The sequence below is a fragment of the Staurois parvus genome, unplaced genomic scaffold (genome assembly GCF_062004578.1).
Source record: "Staurois parvus isolate SC_StPar_1 unplaced genomic scaffold, SC_StPar_1.0 ptg001041l, whole genome shotgun sequence".
NCBI lineage: Eukaryota > Metazoa > Chordata > Amphibia > Anura > Ranidae > Staurois > Staurois parvus.
In genome coordinates this window covers 184,255-198,825 of record NW_028318837.1, presented here as the reverse complement: position 1 = coordinate 198,825, position 14,571 = coordinate 184,255, and the positions used below count along the sequence as shown (strand labels likewise).

The window sequence follows — 14,571 nt, the reverse complement described above, 5'->3', positions numbered from 1 at the left end:
CTTGAATGCAAGGGTGGACATACATGGATGTGAGGGGGCTTCGGCTGGGCACCCATAGATGTAAGGGGACTCTACTAGGCATTTCTGAATGTAAGGGGGGTTCTGCTGGCATTCTTGAATGTAATGCGGGACTCTGCTGGACACTCTTGAGTGTAAAGAGGGACTCTACTGGGCACACATGTATATGAGGGGGAACCCTGCTGGGCACTCATGGATGTGAAAAGGAACCCTGCTGGACACTCCTGAATGTAAGGGGAGAGCCTGATGAGCACTCCTGGATGTAAGGGGGAAAATGGTTATAAAACAAATTTTTTTCAGCTCAGTAGAATTTGTACAATATATAATGTGATCCTTATACTAAAAGGTTTGAAGACCCCTGGTGCAACAAAACTTCACAATCATTGCAGAGGGACAACTTTCATATAAAGACACATTGAGATCACTCCATTCACAACATCTGTTTATTATATTATGCCAGAATACAATACCACCATATTCCTGATACAAAGTTTTCAGATGTTAGGAAAATGGAGAATATTCAATGTAACAGATTCCGACCTAATGGGAGCTCATAGTGACCTATTTTATCTGGTGATTCCACATTCATTAAAAATGGCACCACTCTGCACTACAAAGTACATGTGTGTTGCCATGCTTTGCATCTCAGCGTGGTGTGCTGTGCGTTCCATTGCATTGCAACAAAATGCAAACCGCACCTATATTTTTTATTTTGTGCTTTGAGGTGTGTTGCAGTCCATTCATTTTGAATAGCCTCAACGCCAGCAGGTATTTAGTTATAGCTTGTGCAGTCACCTTTATAAATTGATGTTTCTATATAAAATACACCAGAAATCAATATATAATAGGATTATTACATTGAGTGCAATATATACACCTGCCCATATAATACCACAATTGTGTCTTGAAATGGACATTTTTGGAAAAATCTTATCAAAATAGTGCATGGTGGTGAAATTACCATATACATTACGCTCTTATGAACCAACTTCAACCTAAAAAAAAGGAGCAAAATTCCAGGAGAATAAAGGCAGTTTTAGAGCTGAAAATGTTAAAATAGAACTAAAGGCGAAACATTTTTTTTTTCATTTTGGTTAGAGTAAGGGAAGGTTATAACCCCTTTCAGTTTTTTCCTTCTGTACCCCATTGTGGAGATTTAGCTCCACTTCCTGTACCATAGCCAAAACGAAAATACCTCCAAAGTGAGGAAATCCCTGGTTGTCACCGGAACTATTGTCTCCATTGGAAGAATTCGCCTCATTTTCATTCTGGTGACAACCCAAAATGTTGGGATTTTCTTATACTCTCACTCTTGGTGATACCTAAGACATAAAAGTGAGATCAATAGATTATTGTCCTAAAATATAAAAGTGAGATCAACAGATAATTGTCCTAAAACATAAAAGTGAGATCAGTGAGACATTCTACACTTCTGAGAGTCACCCACCTCCTTTCAACCCAACACTATGTGGTTCAATCCACCCTCCCCTGGATTCAGAAGTGGCATAGGGATCAGAGGATGGAACCACAGCACATGGGGGGACACAGGCAGGGGCGGACTGACAACTCATGGGGCCCCTGGGCAATAGGGGATCATGGGGCCCCTGTGTCCTTGCCCAAACTCAAAAAAGCCTATGAAAAAGGTATCAGAGGCATCTCATGGGGCCCCCTACTGACCCCGGGCCCTCGGGCAGTGCCCGAGTTTCCAAATGGTCAGTCTGCCCCTGGACACAGGCATCTTACACTCCCAGAAGTGTTGAATGCAGAAGAGGCTTACAAAGGCTGCATTGCTGGAACAGAGAGATAAGAGGCAAGGGTGGTCAGTGAGGTGTCCCTCATGGGGTTTATTTACTAAAGCTGGAGAGTGCAAAATCAGGCTCACAGCTGCAAAAAAAACAGTCAGCTTCCAGGTTTTATTGCCAAAACTTAATTGAACAAGCTGATTGGTTTCTATGCAGAAGTGAGCCTGATTTGCACTCTCCAGCTTTGGTAAATAAACCCCCATTATGTCTTCTAATGCAGTGGACCTTAATGTGAGTATACTTTAAACCTGCCAAGGTTGCTGTAATGCCAATTGAAGACCCTCCACCACGTCTTAACTCACTATTCTCATCCAACTTGTTAAAAAAATACAAAAGGCGGCATGCAGGGGCTTGGTGAAGGTGGTGGTGAAAGTGTGAAGGTGTCCGGTGGAGTCACCAAGCTCATAAAAGGAGATCTGTCCAGCCTCATAATCCAGATAGATTCTGATTTTCTGGGATGAAAAGTCACGTTCCAACCAACTCTTGTTTGAGTCATGAATGGCGAAGAATGTATCGTTCTCCTTTCCTAAACACCAAGATTTGTCATTGTTCCCAATTCTAGCTTGTCCTCCTTTCCTTTCAATAGTAGAGTAAGCAACTCCTAGCCTGAAATTTTCAGAGTCACCAACCTCAACATCCCAATAATGTCTCCCAAAACTGAATGTCCTGGTGCTCAGAACCTGAGAGAAATCGAAGCGTTCCTCTTTTTCTATACGCCATTGATCGCTTCCTGGACATGATAGTTCTTTCAAGTCCTCAGTTATGGCTACATTGTTGGCGGCCGTGTTTACATCGAGCAGCAAATCAGAGGCCTCTTGCACAAAGAACCCTCTTTTGATGGCAGCCACTTTGTCCAATAGACCATTGTGTAAGGTCTCAAAGATTGGACCTTCATCAAAGTCCTTCCAAGCATGCACCAGTTTTACATCCTCTTTCCTGTATGCAATGCTGTCTCGTCTAAGCTTGTGAAGGTCAGTGTTGTCTGAATTCAGCCACTGAGAGAACAGCAAGGGGTTGGGTGTTTCTTTTAATTTTTTTATGTCACCAATCTTCTTGGACAGCTCGTCCCGCTTTTGTTCCAGATGGTGGATCCTGGTGTGGACTGAAAGAGAGATTTGCTTTTCTTGCCAAGAGATGTCACTCAGGACTTTGTTCTCCAGTTCCTCCTGTTGTCTTCTGAGGTTCTTAAACAAGTCACAGACTCTCTCTGCCACATCAGCTGCTTTTTCTTGAATATTATTCTGGTGATCCTGAAGACGTTGGACGCGTTTCTTGATTTCATCTGTCTCAGAAGTTAAAATCTCCAATCCATATTCCAGCTTCTCCTTTAACTTTTCAAACGCCTCGTTGAAATCACACACTTGATGCCCTCTGTGCTCCTGCAGGTGACATAATATGCAGATGCAGAGGTTGTCCTGGCAGCAGTAGAACTCCAGGATTTTGTTGTGGATGGAGCATTTGCTGTCCTTGAAAGACTTTGTGGGTTTGGTCAAGATGTGTTCCGGTGATTTGGTGTGGACTTCCAGATGACAGGTGCACAGAGAAGCTTCACAGTGCAGACACGACTGGATAGCTGGAACCGAGGAGTGAATACAGTAAGTGCAGAAGATCTCGGTTGCTGGATTCTCTGGTGGCTGAGATCTTATTTCCAGTTGTAGATATGGCTGATTGCCTGAGTTTGCAGAAAGCACCAACGCACACTCAGGGCAGATGTCCCCACCACCTGGTGTGCCACCACCAGTCCGTTCCTGGGAACCCAACACATGAACAAAACACTCCCGGCAAAAGTTGTGTCCGCATCTCAACTTGATAAGATCCGACGAGAAGACCTCCAGACATGAAGAGCAGTTATGGTCTCCGCTGAGATCTGAAGACGCCATCCTTGCTAGTAAGGAGTACAAGCTGTATTCATAGCACTGTGAAGAAACTGGTGGAGCAAGATTTTACGGAAAGTGTTTAAACAATGCAGCTTCTCCATGGTGACCGTGACATAAGGTAAAGCAGTCATCTGAGTCTTGGAAAGTTTTCACGTCATCACAGCCAATATCTACCATTATATTGGTCAAAGACTCCAAGACAAAGGAGAAGACCTCTGAAAGACAGTCACATTTTGAGCTGTTCCTGTAAATATCCCTTGAAAGTAAATTCGGTGTGACTTTTATATTTTACAGATTTGCTGTTCCATATTTCCATGACTGTCCTATATACAAATTTCTCTGCTCAGGTAAGTTTTCTCTAAAGAAAAGGCAGCACAGTGGCTTGATTACACAAAGGAATATAGATACCCTCTGTTTCTTGCTCCTCGACTATGGGATTTGTGGTATGCTTAGAGCAGTGCAGGGGTGTACCTACGGGGGTTGCAGGGGTCGCACTTGCAACCTGGCCCCATGCTGCAGGGGGCCAGTGCAGCCCCTTTGTACACCTGGTAGGAGGGGGCAGACGCATATAGAGTAATCAATCTCTCCATGTTCCTCCTGCCAATTGCTGGCTCTGTCCATTCTTAACTGAAACATAGTAAACTGTGTTTACTATGTTTCAATTAGTGAATAGAGGGGAAGCTCTGTGCAGAGCTATTCCTATACATTCTTTCAGTGCATTTGAGGCTGCACAGATGGGGCTTGGGGGCTGTGTCCTCAATCTCCTTTCTCTGTCTCAAAGGTGTTACATCAGAGGTCTGTTTAGACCCTTGATATCTCCCCAAAGCCCCCCAATGAGGCTTCTAAAAAAAATTGTAAAAAATAATTTTAAAAAAATGTAAAATGGTGAAAAAATAACGAAAAAAATAAAATAACGTAAATACAAACTATTGACCCCAGTGGCGGAACTACCAGGGTCACAAAGGTTGCACTTCCAACCAGGCCCTGGCATTCTACCACCAGGGTCAAATGAAAGGGCCCCGGCCAATGGTCAGGGGCGCCCTTCGTGGTTCTGGGGTTCTGAAGGTTCCAGTTACGCCAGTGGAGCAGTGCACATGACCGCAACTAATGTACACTGCTTGTTCCAAACAGAGGTTTGGTAATTCATGGAGGACATTACAATGAGGCAGAAAACCACAATAATAAACAATTTCATGAAAAATAGATTACATCGTCTCTAAGTTTTTGAATTATTTTTGAAGAATATGGATATTGTTTAGTGTCACCGGCCAGGATGACGTTGTGTAGCCTGGCACATGCATAGACCCGCAGCAGGTGTTATGTGCATGCGCAAAATCTCAAGGCGTACAATTCCTTAAGCAGCTTGCAAGATGTCGCTCGTGCACACACGCACTACACATCCTATCCCTTCATGTCCCCTGGCATGCCAGGTTCTGTAGATCCAGAAGACGCCCGCAGCCCATCTGTGTAGTCCATTAAAGATGGCGGTGCTGGAGAAACGCCAAAAAGAGGGTACAAGCAAGACAATGCTGGTCTCCATGGTCTATTATGTATGCCGCACGGGTGTCAAACTGGTGGCCCTCCAGCTGTAGCCAAACTACAAGTCCCATGAGGCATTGCAAGATTGACAGTTACAAGCATGACTCCGAAAGGCAGAGGCATGATGGGACTTGTAGTTGTACAACAGCTGGAGTTTGACACCCCTGATTATGTTTTTTTTTTTTTCATTTTGAGATAGTGTAGTTTTTTGGGGGGCGGGGGGGAATAGTCAGTGTTAAATTAATCTTAAAATGATTAGTCTCTTGCAGTTCATGTACAGCAGAGCTCAGACTGGGGAAGGGAGGAACAGAACAAGTAGCCAAGTATCAAGTGTACTGCAGTGCTAGTAGCTGACCTCATCAGTCTACTGCTTCTCCTTTCACTGTCCATTCACAGGCTGGGACAATACCTGTTAGTTGTTACTGAACTGCAACAGAGAAAAATCAGGCCTCCTACCCTGCCAGGTCTATGCTGCAGGGCAGAGCAGTGTAACTCTCAGGACAGGATGAACAGAAATACAAATCCTTTGTCAAGCAAAACAGCTCCAGAGTCCTGTATATATTTTTCATCTGTGGATTTAGCTGTTTGTCCAGAATTTCACTTAAAAAATGGCAATTTCTTTCTTCTATGGCATAACTGCTCATGAAATCAGAGTTTGTTGTGCATGTTCTGTCCTCACTTCACAATTACCTCTATGTAGCTAGACATGCAGCTAAACCCTTCTATTCTGCAGTAAGCCAGACTGAATGTGATCTTCAAGATTTATTAACAAAACAGGGTCAGCTGAAACTATTAAGAAAAAACAGATAAGAAGTACATATAATCAATGTAAGAACACACAGAAACAGGGAGTCGCCCTCCAGTTGTATCACAGGAACAGTGAGTCTCCTTCCAGTGGTGTCACAGGGACAGGAAGCGAGGGGAAGTCTCCCTCCCGTGGGGTCACAGAAACAGGAAGTCTCCCTCCAGTGGTGTCACAGGAACAGTGAGTCTCCTTCCAGTGGTGTCAAAGGGACAGGAAGCGAGGGGAAGTCTCCCTCCAGTGGGGTCACAGAAACAGGAAGTCTCCCTCCAGTGGGGTCACAGAAACAGGAAGTCTCCCTCCAGTGGTGTCACAGGAACAGTGAGTCTCCTTCCAGTGGTGTCAAAGGGACAGGAAGCGAGGGGAAGTCTCCCTCCAGTGGGGTCACAGAAACAGGAAGTCTCCCTCCAGTGGTATCACAGGAACAGTGAGTCTCCTTCCAGTGGTGTCACAGGGACAGGAAGCGAGGGGAAGTTTCCCTCCAGTGGGGTCACAGGGACAGGAAGTGAGGGGAAGTCTACCTCCTGCGGGGTCACAGGTACAGGAAGTGAGTATAAGTCACCCTCCAGTGGAGGTTACAGGGACAGGAAGTGAGGGGAAGTCTCCCTCTGATGGGGGTCACAGAAACAGGAAGTCTCCCCCCAGTGGTGTTACAGAGACAGGAGGTAAGGGGAGGTCTCCCTCCAGTGGGGTCACAGGGACAGAAAGGGAGTGAAAGTCTCGCTCTGGTGGGGTCACAGGGAGGGGAAGTGAGGAGGAGTCTCCCTCCAGTGGGGTCACAGGGACAGGAAGTGAGGGGAAATATCTCTCCAGTGGGGTCACAGGGACAGGAAGTGAGGGGAAGTCTCCCTCCAGTGTGGTCAAAGGGAAGGGAAGTGAGGGAAAGGGGGGGCAATGTGACAGGTGGGGGGGGGCTCACTCAGGTTCAGGGCACTGCTGTGGCAGAGAATGTATTTTTTAGGCTTCCATGGGGGAGCAGCCTAGAACCTAGAAGAAGGGTGGAACTAAGAGCAGTCCCAGCAATCGATGGCTGCCAGAAACACCTAGCAGGCTGGATGAGATGGGTGGTGGAGTGGCATACAGAGCAGGCAATGCTCAGCATTCTCTTCCCTGAAGCTGCTGAATGCCTGTGGGAGGGAGAGGAGGAGAAGCAGGGATTCAGCGGCTGCAGGGAGGAGAATGCAGAGCAATGGTTGCTCTATATGCCACCCAGACCGGAGCTGTCTCCATGGGCAGTACAGACCGGCAGTCTCTGAGTCCTGTTCTGCTCACTACAGTGAGCAGGAACAGAAATACATCTCTGCTTCCTGGAGAACAGAACTACGGAAGGGATGTGCCTAGACCAGTGGCTGGGGGAATAGGAGGAAAAGCAGCCACTGGTCTTACAAACAGGAAACTACATGGGATTAATGGTTTGATTTAAAAATCATCAGGCTATTTCATAGCAACTACAACAAGGAGGTGGATGACGTATTCAGTGAAGGTAGGAGATCAGCAACAAGTACATGGGAAAAAGTACATGGAGTTCTGCTTTAACTCTTATGTTAAAGTGTTACTAAACTACGGACCCCGCATTCACTATATCTGGTCTCCCCGGACCCTGCATTCACTATATCTGGTCTCCCTGGACCCTGCATTCACTATATCTGGTCTCTCCGGACCCTGCATTCACTATATCCGGTCTCCCCGGACCCTGCATTCACTATATCCGGTCTCCCCGGACCCTGCATTCACTATATCCAGTCTCCCCGGACCCTGCATTCACTATATCCGGTCTCCTCGGACCCCGCATTCACTATATCTGGTCTCCCCAGACCCTGAATTCACTATATCTGGTCTCCCTGGACCCTGCATTCACTATATCTGGTTTCCCCGGACCCTGCATTCACTATATCCGCTCTCCCCGGACCCTGCATTCACTATATCCGCTCTCCCCAGACCCTGCATTCACTATATCTGGTCTCCCCGGACCCTGCATTCACTATATCTGGTCTCCCTGGACCCTGCATTCACTATATCTGGTCTCCCCGGACCCTGCATTCACTATATCTGCTCTCCCCGGACCCTGCATTCACAATATCTGGTCTCCCACAGTACACACAACATGGAAATGCAATTATTTTAGTAAATATAAACTGCTAAATACCTTTTCTCATCAGCAGTATATAGCAGTCTTCTGACTTCTATCAGTGTCCAGCTGAGCACTGATTAAAGCTTGTAGGAGGAGTTTTTATTCTCCTCTGATTGTCCTATGAGGCTGCATGACCCCTGACCCTCTGTTTGGACAGTGCTGAATGGCCCTGTGCTGATCACATGCACTCTCCCTTGCTGGAAGATTGATCAAAAAAGGGTCTAGGGTCATTCTCTGGGGAGTGGGAGACCCCTGTGACCATCCTCTGGGAAGTAGTGGAGCCCAGGGTCATCCTCTGGGGAATGGGGGAGTCCTGTGGCCATCCCTTGGGGAGTGGGGGAGTCCTGTGGCCATCGTCTGGGGAGTGGTGGAGTCCAGGGTCATCCTCTGGGGAGTGAGAGACCCCTGTGACCATCCTCTGGGGAGTGGCAGAGCCCAGGGCCAGGATAGTCTGACATTTTGACCCTCGGTCCTGTTGATGTTGTTACATCGGGAGCAAATGAGTGGGTGGTCCCTGCATATTTAGAGGCAGGGTCTGGGCAGGACCAATCCATAAAGTTGCCCACCCAGAAAATGAAATAAAATGCAGACTGTGGGTGGGAGTACCAGTGTCCCTGGATCCAGGACCGAGTTGGTATGTACAGTATGTGATAATTGTCACTGAGACATAAACTGATGGCAAATTTAAAATGCTGCAGTTGTCACCAGAACAAGAGAAGGGACATCTTCCATTGGGGACACCGCTTCATGTTACAACTGTCTAAGAGTCGATATTTCCTTTCACTCTTGTTGTGTCTCCAGGGGAGGAAATGAAGGAAAATCTCAATAGAATGACACAGAAACAAAAAAATTAATTGATGTGGGCTTACTCCTCCCCTTTTCTATCGTAAACTAAAGCAATGAATTGGCTGTCCATACACTTTAATACTGAATACCCTTCACCAAAATTTTCCTGTTTTCCAAGATTGATTATTAAGCGATTACTGCCATCTTGTGGTGGCTTTCCAGTACACATTAAGGGCTAGTTTACACTTTATTCAAAATGTGTTATTGGACACTTTTTTTAAAGCGCTCTGAATGCCAATCAAAGCCCCTGTCACTAAACAAAATGGTAAATTTTCAGTCCTGTTTAGATGTTGCGTTTGCTTTGCTGTGCCTTGCTTCAAAAATTGTACCCCGTGTTGCTTTCTTGGTATGTCTCTGTACATCTCCAAAGCATTCATAGAAGTCTAAGACAACACTCACTAGCAGCACCTGAAGCTTTTGAGAGGCTTTTATTCAGCTTTAGCTTCACTTTGTTTTGGAGGTATTGCAGGTATGAGATCCCAAGACATCATCAGCAGTCATTTCTGGTTCATGTGTATATAATCTGGGAGTGTTTGGTGCCAACATCACATCTGGTGTGCAGCATGGAGCTGCAGGAAGGTGAGTGGGGTCCGGACTGGAGCAGAGCAGCTAGTAGATGGTACATGTGGTATGCAACATTTTAACGCTATAGAGGAAGATGAGCAGGGACCGGAGAGAGAGGATTGAGCGGCAGAGGATCAGCCTGGGAGCTGGGGGACCGGAGCAGGAGAAACAAGCAATGTCGCACATGGTGTGTAGTGTAAGAGCGAGAAGTGGACCAGAGAGAGAGAGTGAGAGGAGGATCAGCAAGCCAGATGATTAGCAGAGCTGGGTGTTACTACTGAGAGGAGCATCAGCAGAGCTGGAGGTTACTACTGAGTGGGGGATCAGCAGAGATGGGGGATACTACTGAGTGGGGGATCAGTAGAGCTGGGGGGTACTACTGAGTGGAGGATCGGCAGAACTGGGAGTTACTACTGAGCAGGGGATCAGCAGAACTGGGGATTACTACTGAGTGGGGGATCAGCAGAGCTGGGAGTTACTACTGAGTGGGGGATCAGCAGAGCTGAGGGTTACTACTGAGTAGGGGATCAACAGAGCTGGGGGTTACTACTGAATGGAGGATCAGTAGAGCTGGGGGTTACTACTGAGTGGGGGATCAGCAGAGCTGGGAGTTACTACTGAGTAGGGGATCAACAGAGCTGGGGGTTACTACTGAATGGAGGATCAGTAGAGCTGGGGGTTACTAATGAGTGGGGGATCAGCAGAGCTGGGAGTTACTACTGAGTGTGGGATCAGCAGAGCTGGGGGTTACTTCTGATTGGGGGATCAGCAGATTTGGGGGTACTACTGAGCAGGGGTTCTATTGTGCTGTATTCCGGCAGCATGATGGGGACTTCCTGGTCCATTCCCAGAACAAAATCAAGTCAGGCTTAGCCATTCACAGGAAGCATTTATATCTTCTGCATGAGTACAAGGCTTCCTTTGATTGGCTGAGGAGGAGGTCATGACATCATCAGCTCACTCGTCCACTTCAATCAGAGGAAGCCTTGTATGCATTCAGAAAATGCAAAGCTTCCTATGAATAGCTGACCAGTGCTCACTGTAACTCCATTTTGTTCTGGGAGCGGGATGACGACGTTCCGGTCCTGCTGGCAGAATACAGTGCTGTGTACTTTATGTAGCTTGTGGTGTCAGTTTCTGGACCCCTTACCATGCTTTGTCTCTTCAAACTGTTATATAGCCTCCACAGCACCCTGCAGGATTATCATTGGAGGGCCAAATAGGTGGAAGCCTCTTAAAGGATAAGTTCACCTTTTTTTTTTCTAAATTCTGGCTTCCCTACAGTACCTTGAAAAAGTATTCATACCCCTTGACACTTTCCACATTTTGTCATGTTACAACCAAAACCGTAAATGTATTTTATTGGGATTTTATGTGATAGACCAACACAAAGTGGCACATACAGTAATTGTGACTTTTAATTGTGGAGATTTAAACTTCTCCACACCTTTATCCCTGACCTGTCTGGTGTGTTCCTTGGCCTTCATGATGCTATTTGTTCACTATTGTTCTGTAACAAACCTCTGAGGGCTTCACAGAACAGCTGTATTTATACTGAGATTACATGATACACAGGTGGACTTTACTATTTGGGTGACTTCTGAAGGCGATTGGTTCCACTAGATTTTAGTTAGGGGTATCAGAGTAAAGGGGTCTGCATACAAATGCACACCACACTTTTCAGATATTTATTTGTAAAAAATGTTGAAAACCATTTCTTATTTTCCTTCCACTTCACAATTATGTGCCACTTTGTGTTGGTCTATCACATAAAATCCCAATAAAATACATTTACGGTTTTGATTGTAACATGACAAATGTGCAAAATTTCAAGGGGTATGACTACTTTTTCAAGGCACTGTATGTACCAATATAGCATCAATCTACTTCTTTTGCAGAAATTCAAAAGCTTTCCATTTTTTCTACCCACCTTGATGTCAGTGTCCAGATGGCTGTATAACAAAGCTTCTCCGTTACTTCTGCATAATTTCCTGCAGAGCCTTAGGCCGGCCATACATGAGTCGATTTTCAGACCTAAGAATAATCGACTGATTTTTGCTCTGTTAGAGAGCCAATGGCACCGGCCGATTTTTTTGGTTCCTCCCCATTACGTTTATCAGGCATGCTGGCCCTGGGTGTGCAGGGGGGAGGTGTACAGCTGGTCCAGGGTTTTAGGGGGGATGTATCCTGGGTGTGTGTCTGGGGGGCATAGATCTAGTTCTGGATGTGTGTGGGGGGGGGGGACATACAGCTGGTCCTTGGTGTGCAGTGGGGGAAGGGGTACAGCTGGCCCTGGGTGTGCAGGTAGAGTTGCCACCTCATCCCTTTAAACCTGAACACATTTAATGACACGGGTTCTGAGGCTAATTTAATGCAGATAAGACACTAAGTAAGTTAAATTTCCACCATAATCAGCCCCAGAACCGGTGTCATTCATATGAGTTCAGGTTTAAAGGGATGAGCTGGCCACCCTAGGTGCAGGGGGAACATACCGTTGGTCCTGGGTGTGCAAGGGGAAGGTGTACAGTTGGGGGGATGTAGATCTGATCCTGGGGGTGTGTGTGTGAGTGTGTGTGGAGGGGGGGGGGCATACAGCTGGTCCTGGGTGTGTGTGTGTGTGTGGGGGGGGGGTGTATCTGGTCCCAGATGTGCAGGGGAGGACATACAGCTGATCTTAAGTATGCAGGTGGAGATGTACAGCTGGTCCCGGGTGTGTGTGGGGGGGGGGGGGGCGGAGATACATCTAGTCCTGGGTGTGAGGGGGGGGGGGGCAGGATGGATGTACAGCTGGTCCTGGGTGTGCAAGGGGAAGGTGTACAGTTGGGGGGATGTAGATCTGATCCTGGGGGTGTGTGTGTGAGTGTGTGTGGAGGGGGGGGCATACAGCTGGTCCTGCGTGTGTGTGTGTGGGGGGGTGTATCTGGTCCCAGATGTGCAGGGGAGGACATACAGCTGATCTTAAGTATGCAGGTGGAGGTGTACAGCTGGTCCCGGGTGTGTGTGGGGGGGGGGGGCGGAGATACATCTAGTCCTGGGTGTGAGGGGGGGGGGGATGGATGTACAGCTGGTCCTGGGTGTGCGGGGGTGGGGAGATACATCTAGTCCTGGGTGTGCGGGGGGGAACGGATGTACAGCTGGTTCTGAGTGTGCAGGGGGGAGATACATCCAGTCCTGGGTGTGCGGGGGGGATGGATGTACAGCTGGTCCTGGGTTTGCGGGGAGGGGGGGAGATACACCTAGTCCTGGGTGTGCGGGGGGGGGGGGGATGGATGTACAGCTGGTCCTGGGTGTGCGGGGGTGGGGAGATACATCTAGTCCTGGGTGTGCGGGGGGGACGGTTGTACAGCTGGTCCTGGGTGTGCAGGGGGGAGATACATCTAGTCCTGGGTGTATGTGGGGGGATGGATGTACAGCTGGTCCTGGGTGTACGGGGGGGGGGAGATACATCTAGTCCTGGTAGTCCTGGGTGTGCGGGGGGGACGGATGTACAGCTGGTCCTGGGTGTGCGGGGGGGGGGGGAGATACATCTAGTTCTGGGTGTCAGGGGGAAAGATGTACAGCTGGTTCTGGGTGTGCGGGGGGGGGAGATACATCTCGTCCTGGGTGTTCGGGGGATGGATGTACAGCTGGTTCTGGGTGTGCGGAGGGGGGGGGAGATACATCTAGTCCTGGGTGTGAGGGGGGGGGGATGGATGTACAGCTGGTCCTGGGTGTGCGGGGGTGGGGAGATACATCTAGTCCTGGGTGTGAGGGGGGGGGGGAGGATGGATGTACAGCTGGTCCTGGGTGTGCGGGGGGGGGGGGGATACATCTAGTCCTGGGTGTCAGGGGGATGGATGTACAGCTGGTTCTGGGTGTGCGGGGGGGGGGGGAGATACATCTAGTCCTGGGTGTGAGGGGGGGGGGGAGGATGGATATACAGCTGGTCCTGGGTGTGCGGGGGGGGGGGAGATACATCTAGTCCTGGGTGTGCGGGGGGGACGGTTGTACAGCTGGTCCTGGGTGTGCAGGGGGGAGATACATCTAGTCCTGGGTGTATGTGGGGGGATGGATGTACAGCTGGTCCTGGGTGTACGGGGGGGGGGAGATACATCTAGTCCTGGTAGTCCTGGGTGTGCGGGGGGGACGGATGTACAGCTGGTCCTGGGTGTGCGGGGGGGGGGGGAGATACATCTAGTTCTGGGTGTCAGGGGGAAAGATGTACAGCTGGTTCTGGGTGTGCGGGGGGGGGAGATACATCTCGTCCTGGGTGTTCGGGGGATGGATGTACAGCTGGTTCTGGGTGTGCGGGGGGGGGGGGGAGATACATCTAGTCCTGGGTGTGAGGGGGGGGGGATGGATGTACAGCTGGTCCTGGGTGTGCGGGGGTGGGGAGATACATCTAGTCCTGGGTGTGAGGGGGGGGGGGAGGATGGATGTACAGCTGGTCCTGGGTGTGCGGGGGGGGGGGGGATACATCTAGTCCTGGGTGTCAGGGGGATGGATGTACAGCTGGTTCTGGGTGTGCGGGGGGGGGGGAGATACATCTAGTCCTGGGTGTGAGGGGGGGGGGGAGGATGGATATACAGCTGGTCCTGGGTGTGCGGGGGGGGGGGAGATACATCTAGTCCTGGGTGTGCGGGGGGGAACGGATGTACAGCTGGTTGTGAGTGTGCAGGGGGGAGATACATCTAGTCCTGGGTGTGCGGGGGGGGGGGATGGATGTACAGCTGGTCCTGGGTTTGCGGGGAGGGGGGGAGATACACCTAGTCCTGGGTGTGCGGGGGGGGGGGGATGGATGTACAGCTGGTCCTGGGTGTGCGGGGGTGGGGAGATACATCTAGTCCTGGGTGTGCGGGGGGGAATGGATGTACAGCTGGTTCTGAGTGTGCAGGGGGGAGATACATCCAGTCCTGGGTGTGCGGGGGGGATGGATGTACAGCTGGTCCTGGATGTGCGGGGGAGGGGGGGGAGATACATCTAGTCCTGGGTGTATGTGGGGGGATGGATGTA

The 14,571-nt window shown here is 49.1% G+C and overlaps 1 protein-coding gene across 1 annotated transcript; it reads right to left on the bottom strand.

Annotated features, from left to right (window-relative positions):
* Positions 1-2,113: 2,113 nt before the first annotated feature.
* LOC149440977 (E3 ubiquitin/ISG15 ligase TRIM25-like) lies at positions 2,114-3,700 on the bottom strand. The gene has a single exon (XM_089657916.1). It carries the CDS (start codon positions 3,698-3,700, stop codon positions 2,114-2,116), a length of 1,587 nt encoding a protein of 528 aa, XP_089514042.1.
* Positions 3,701-14,571: the final 10,871 nt, after the last annotated feature.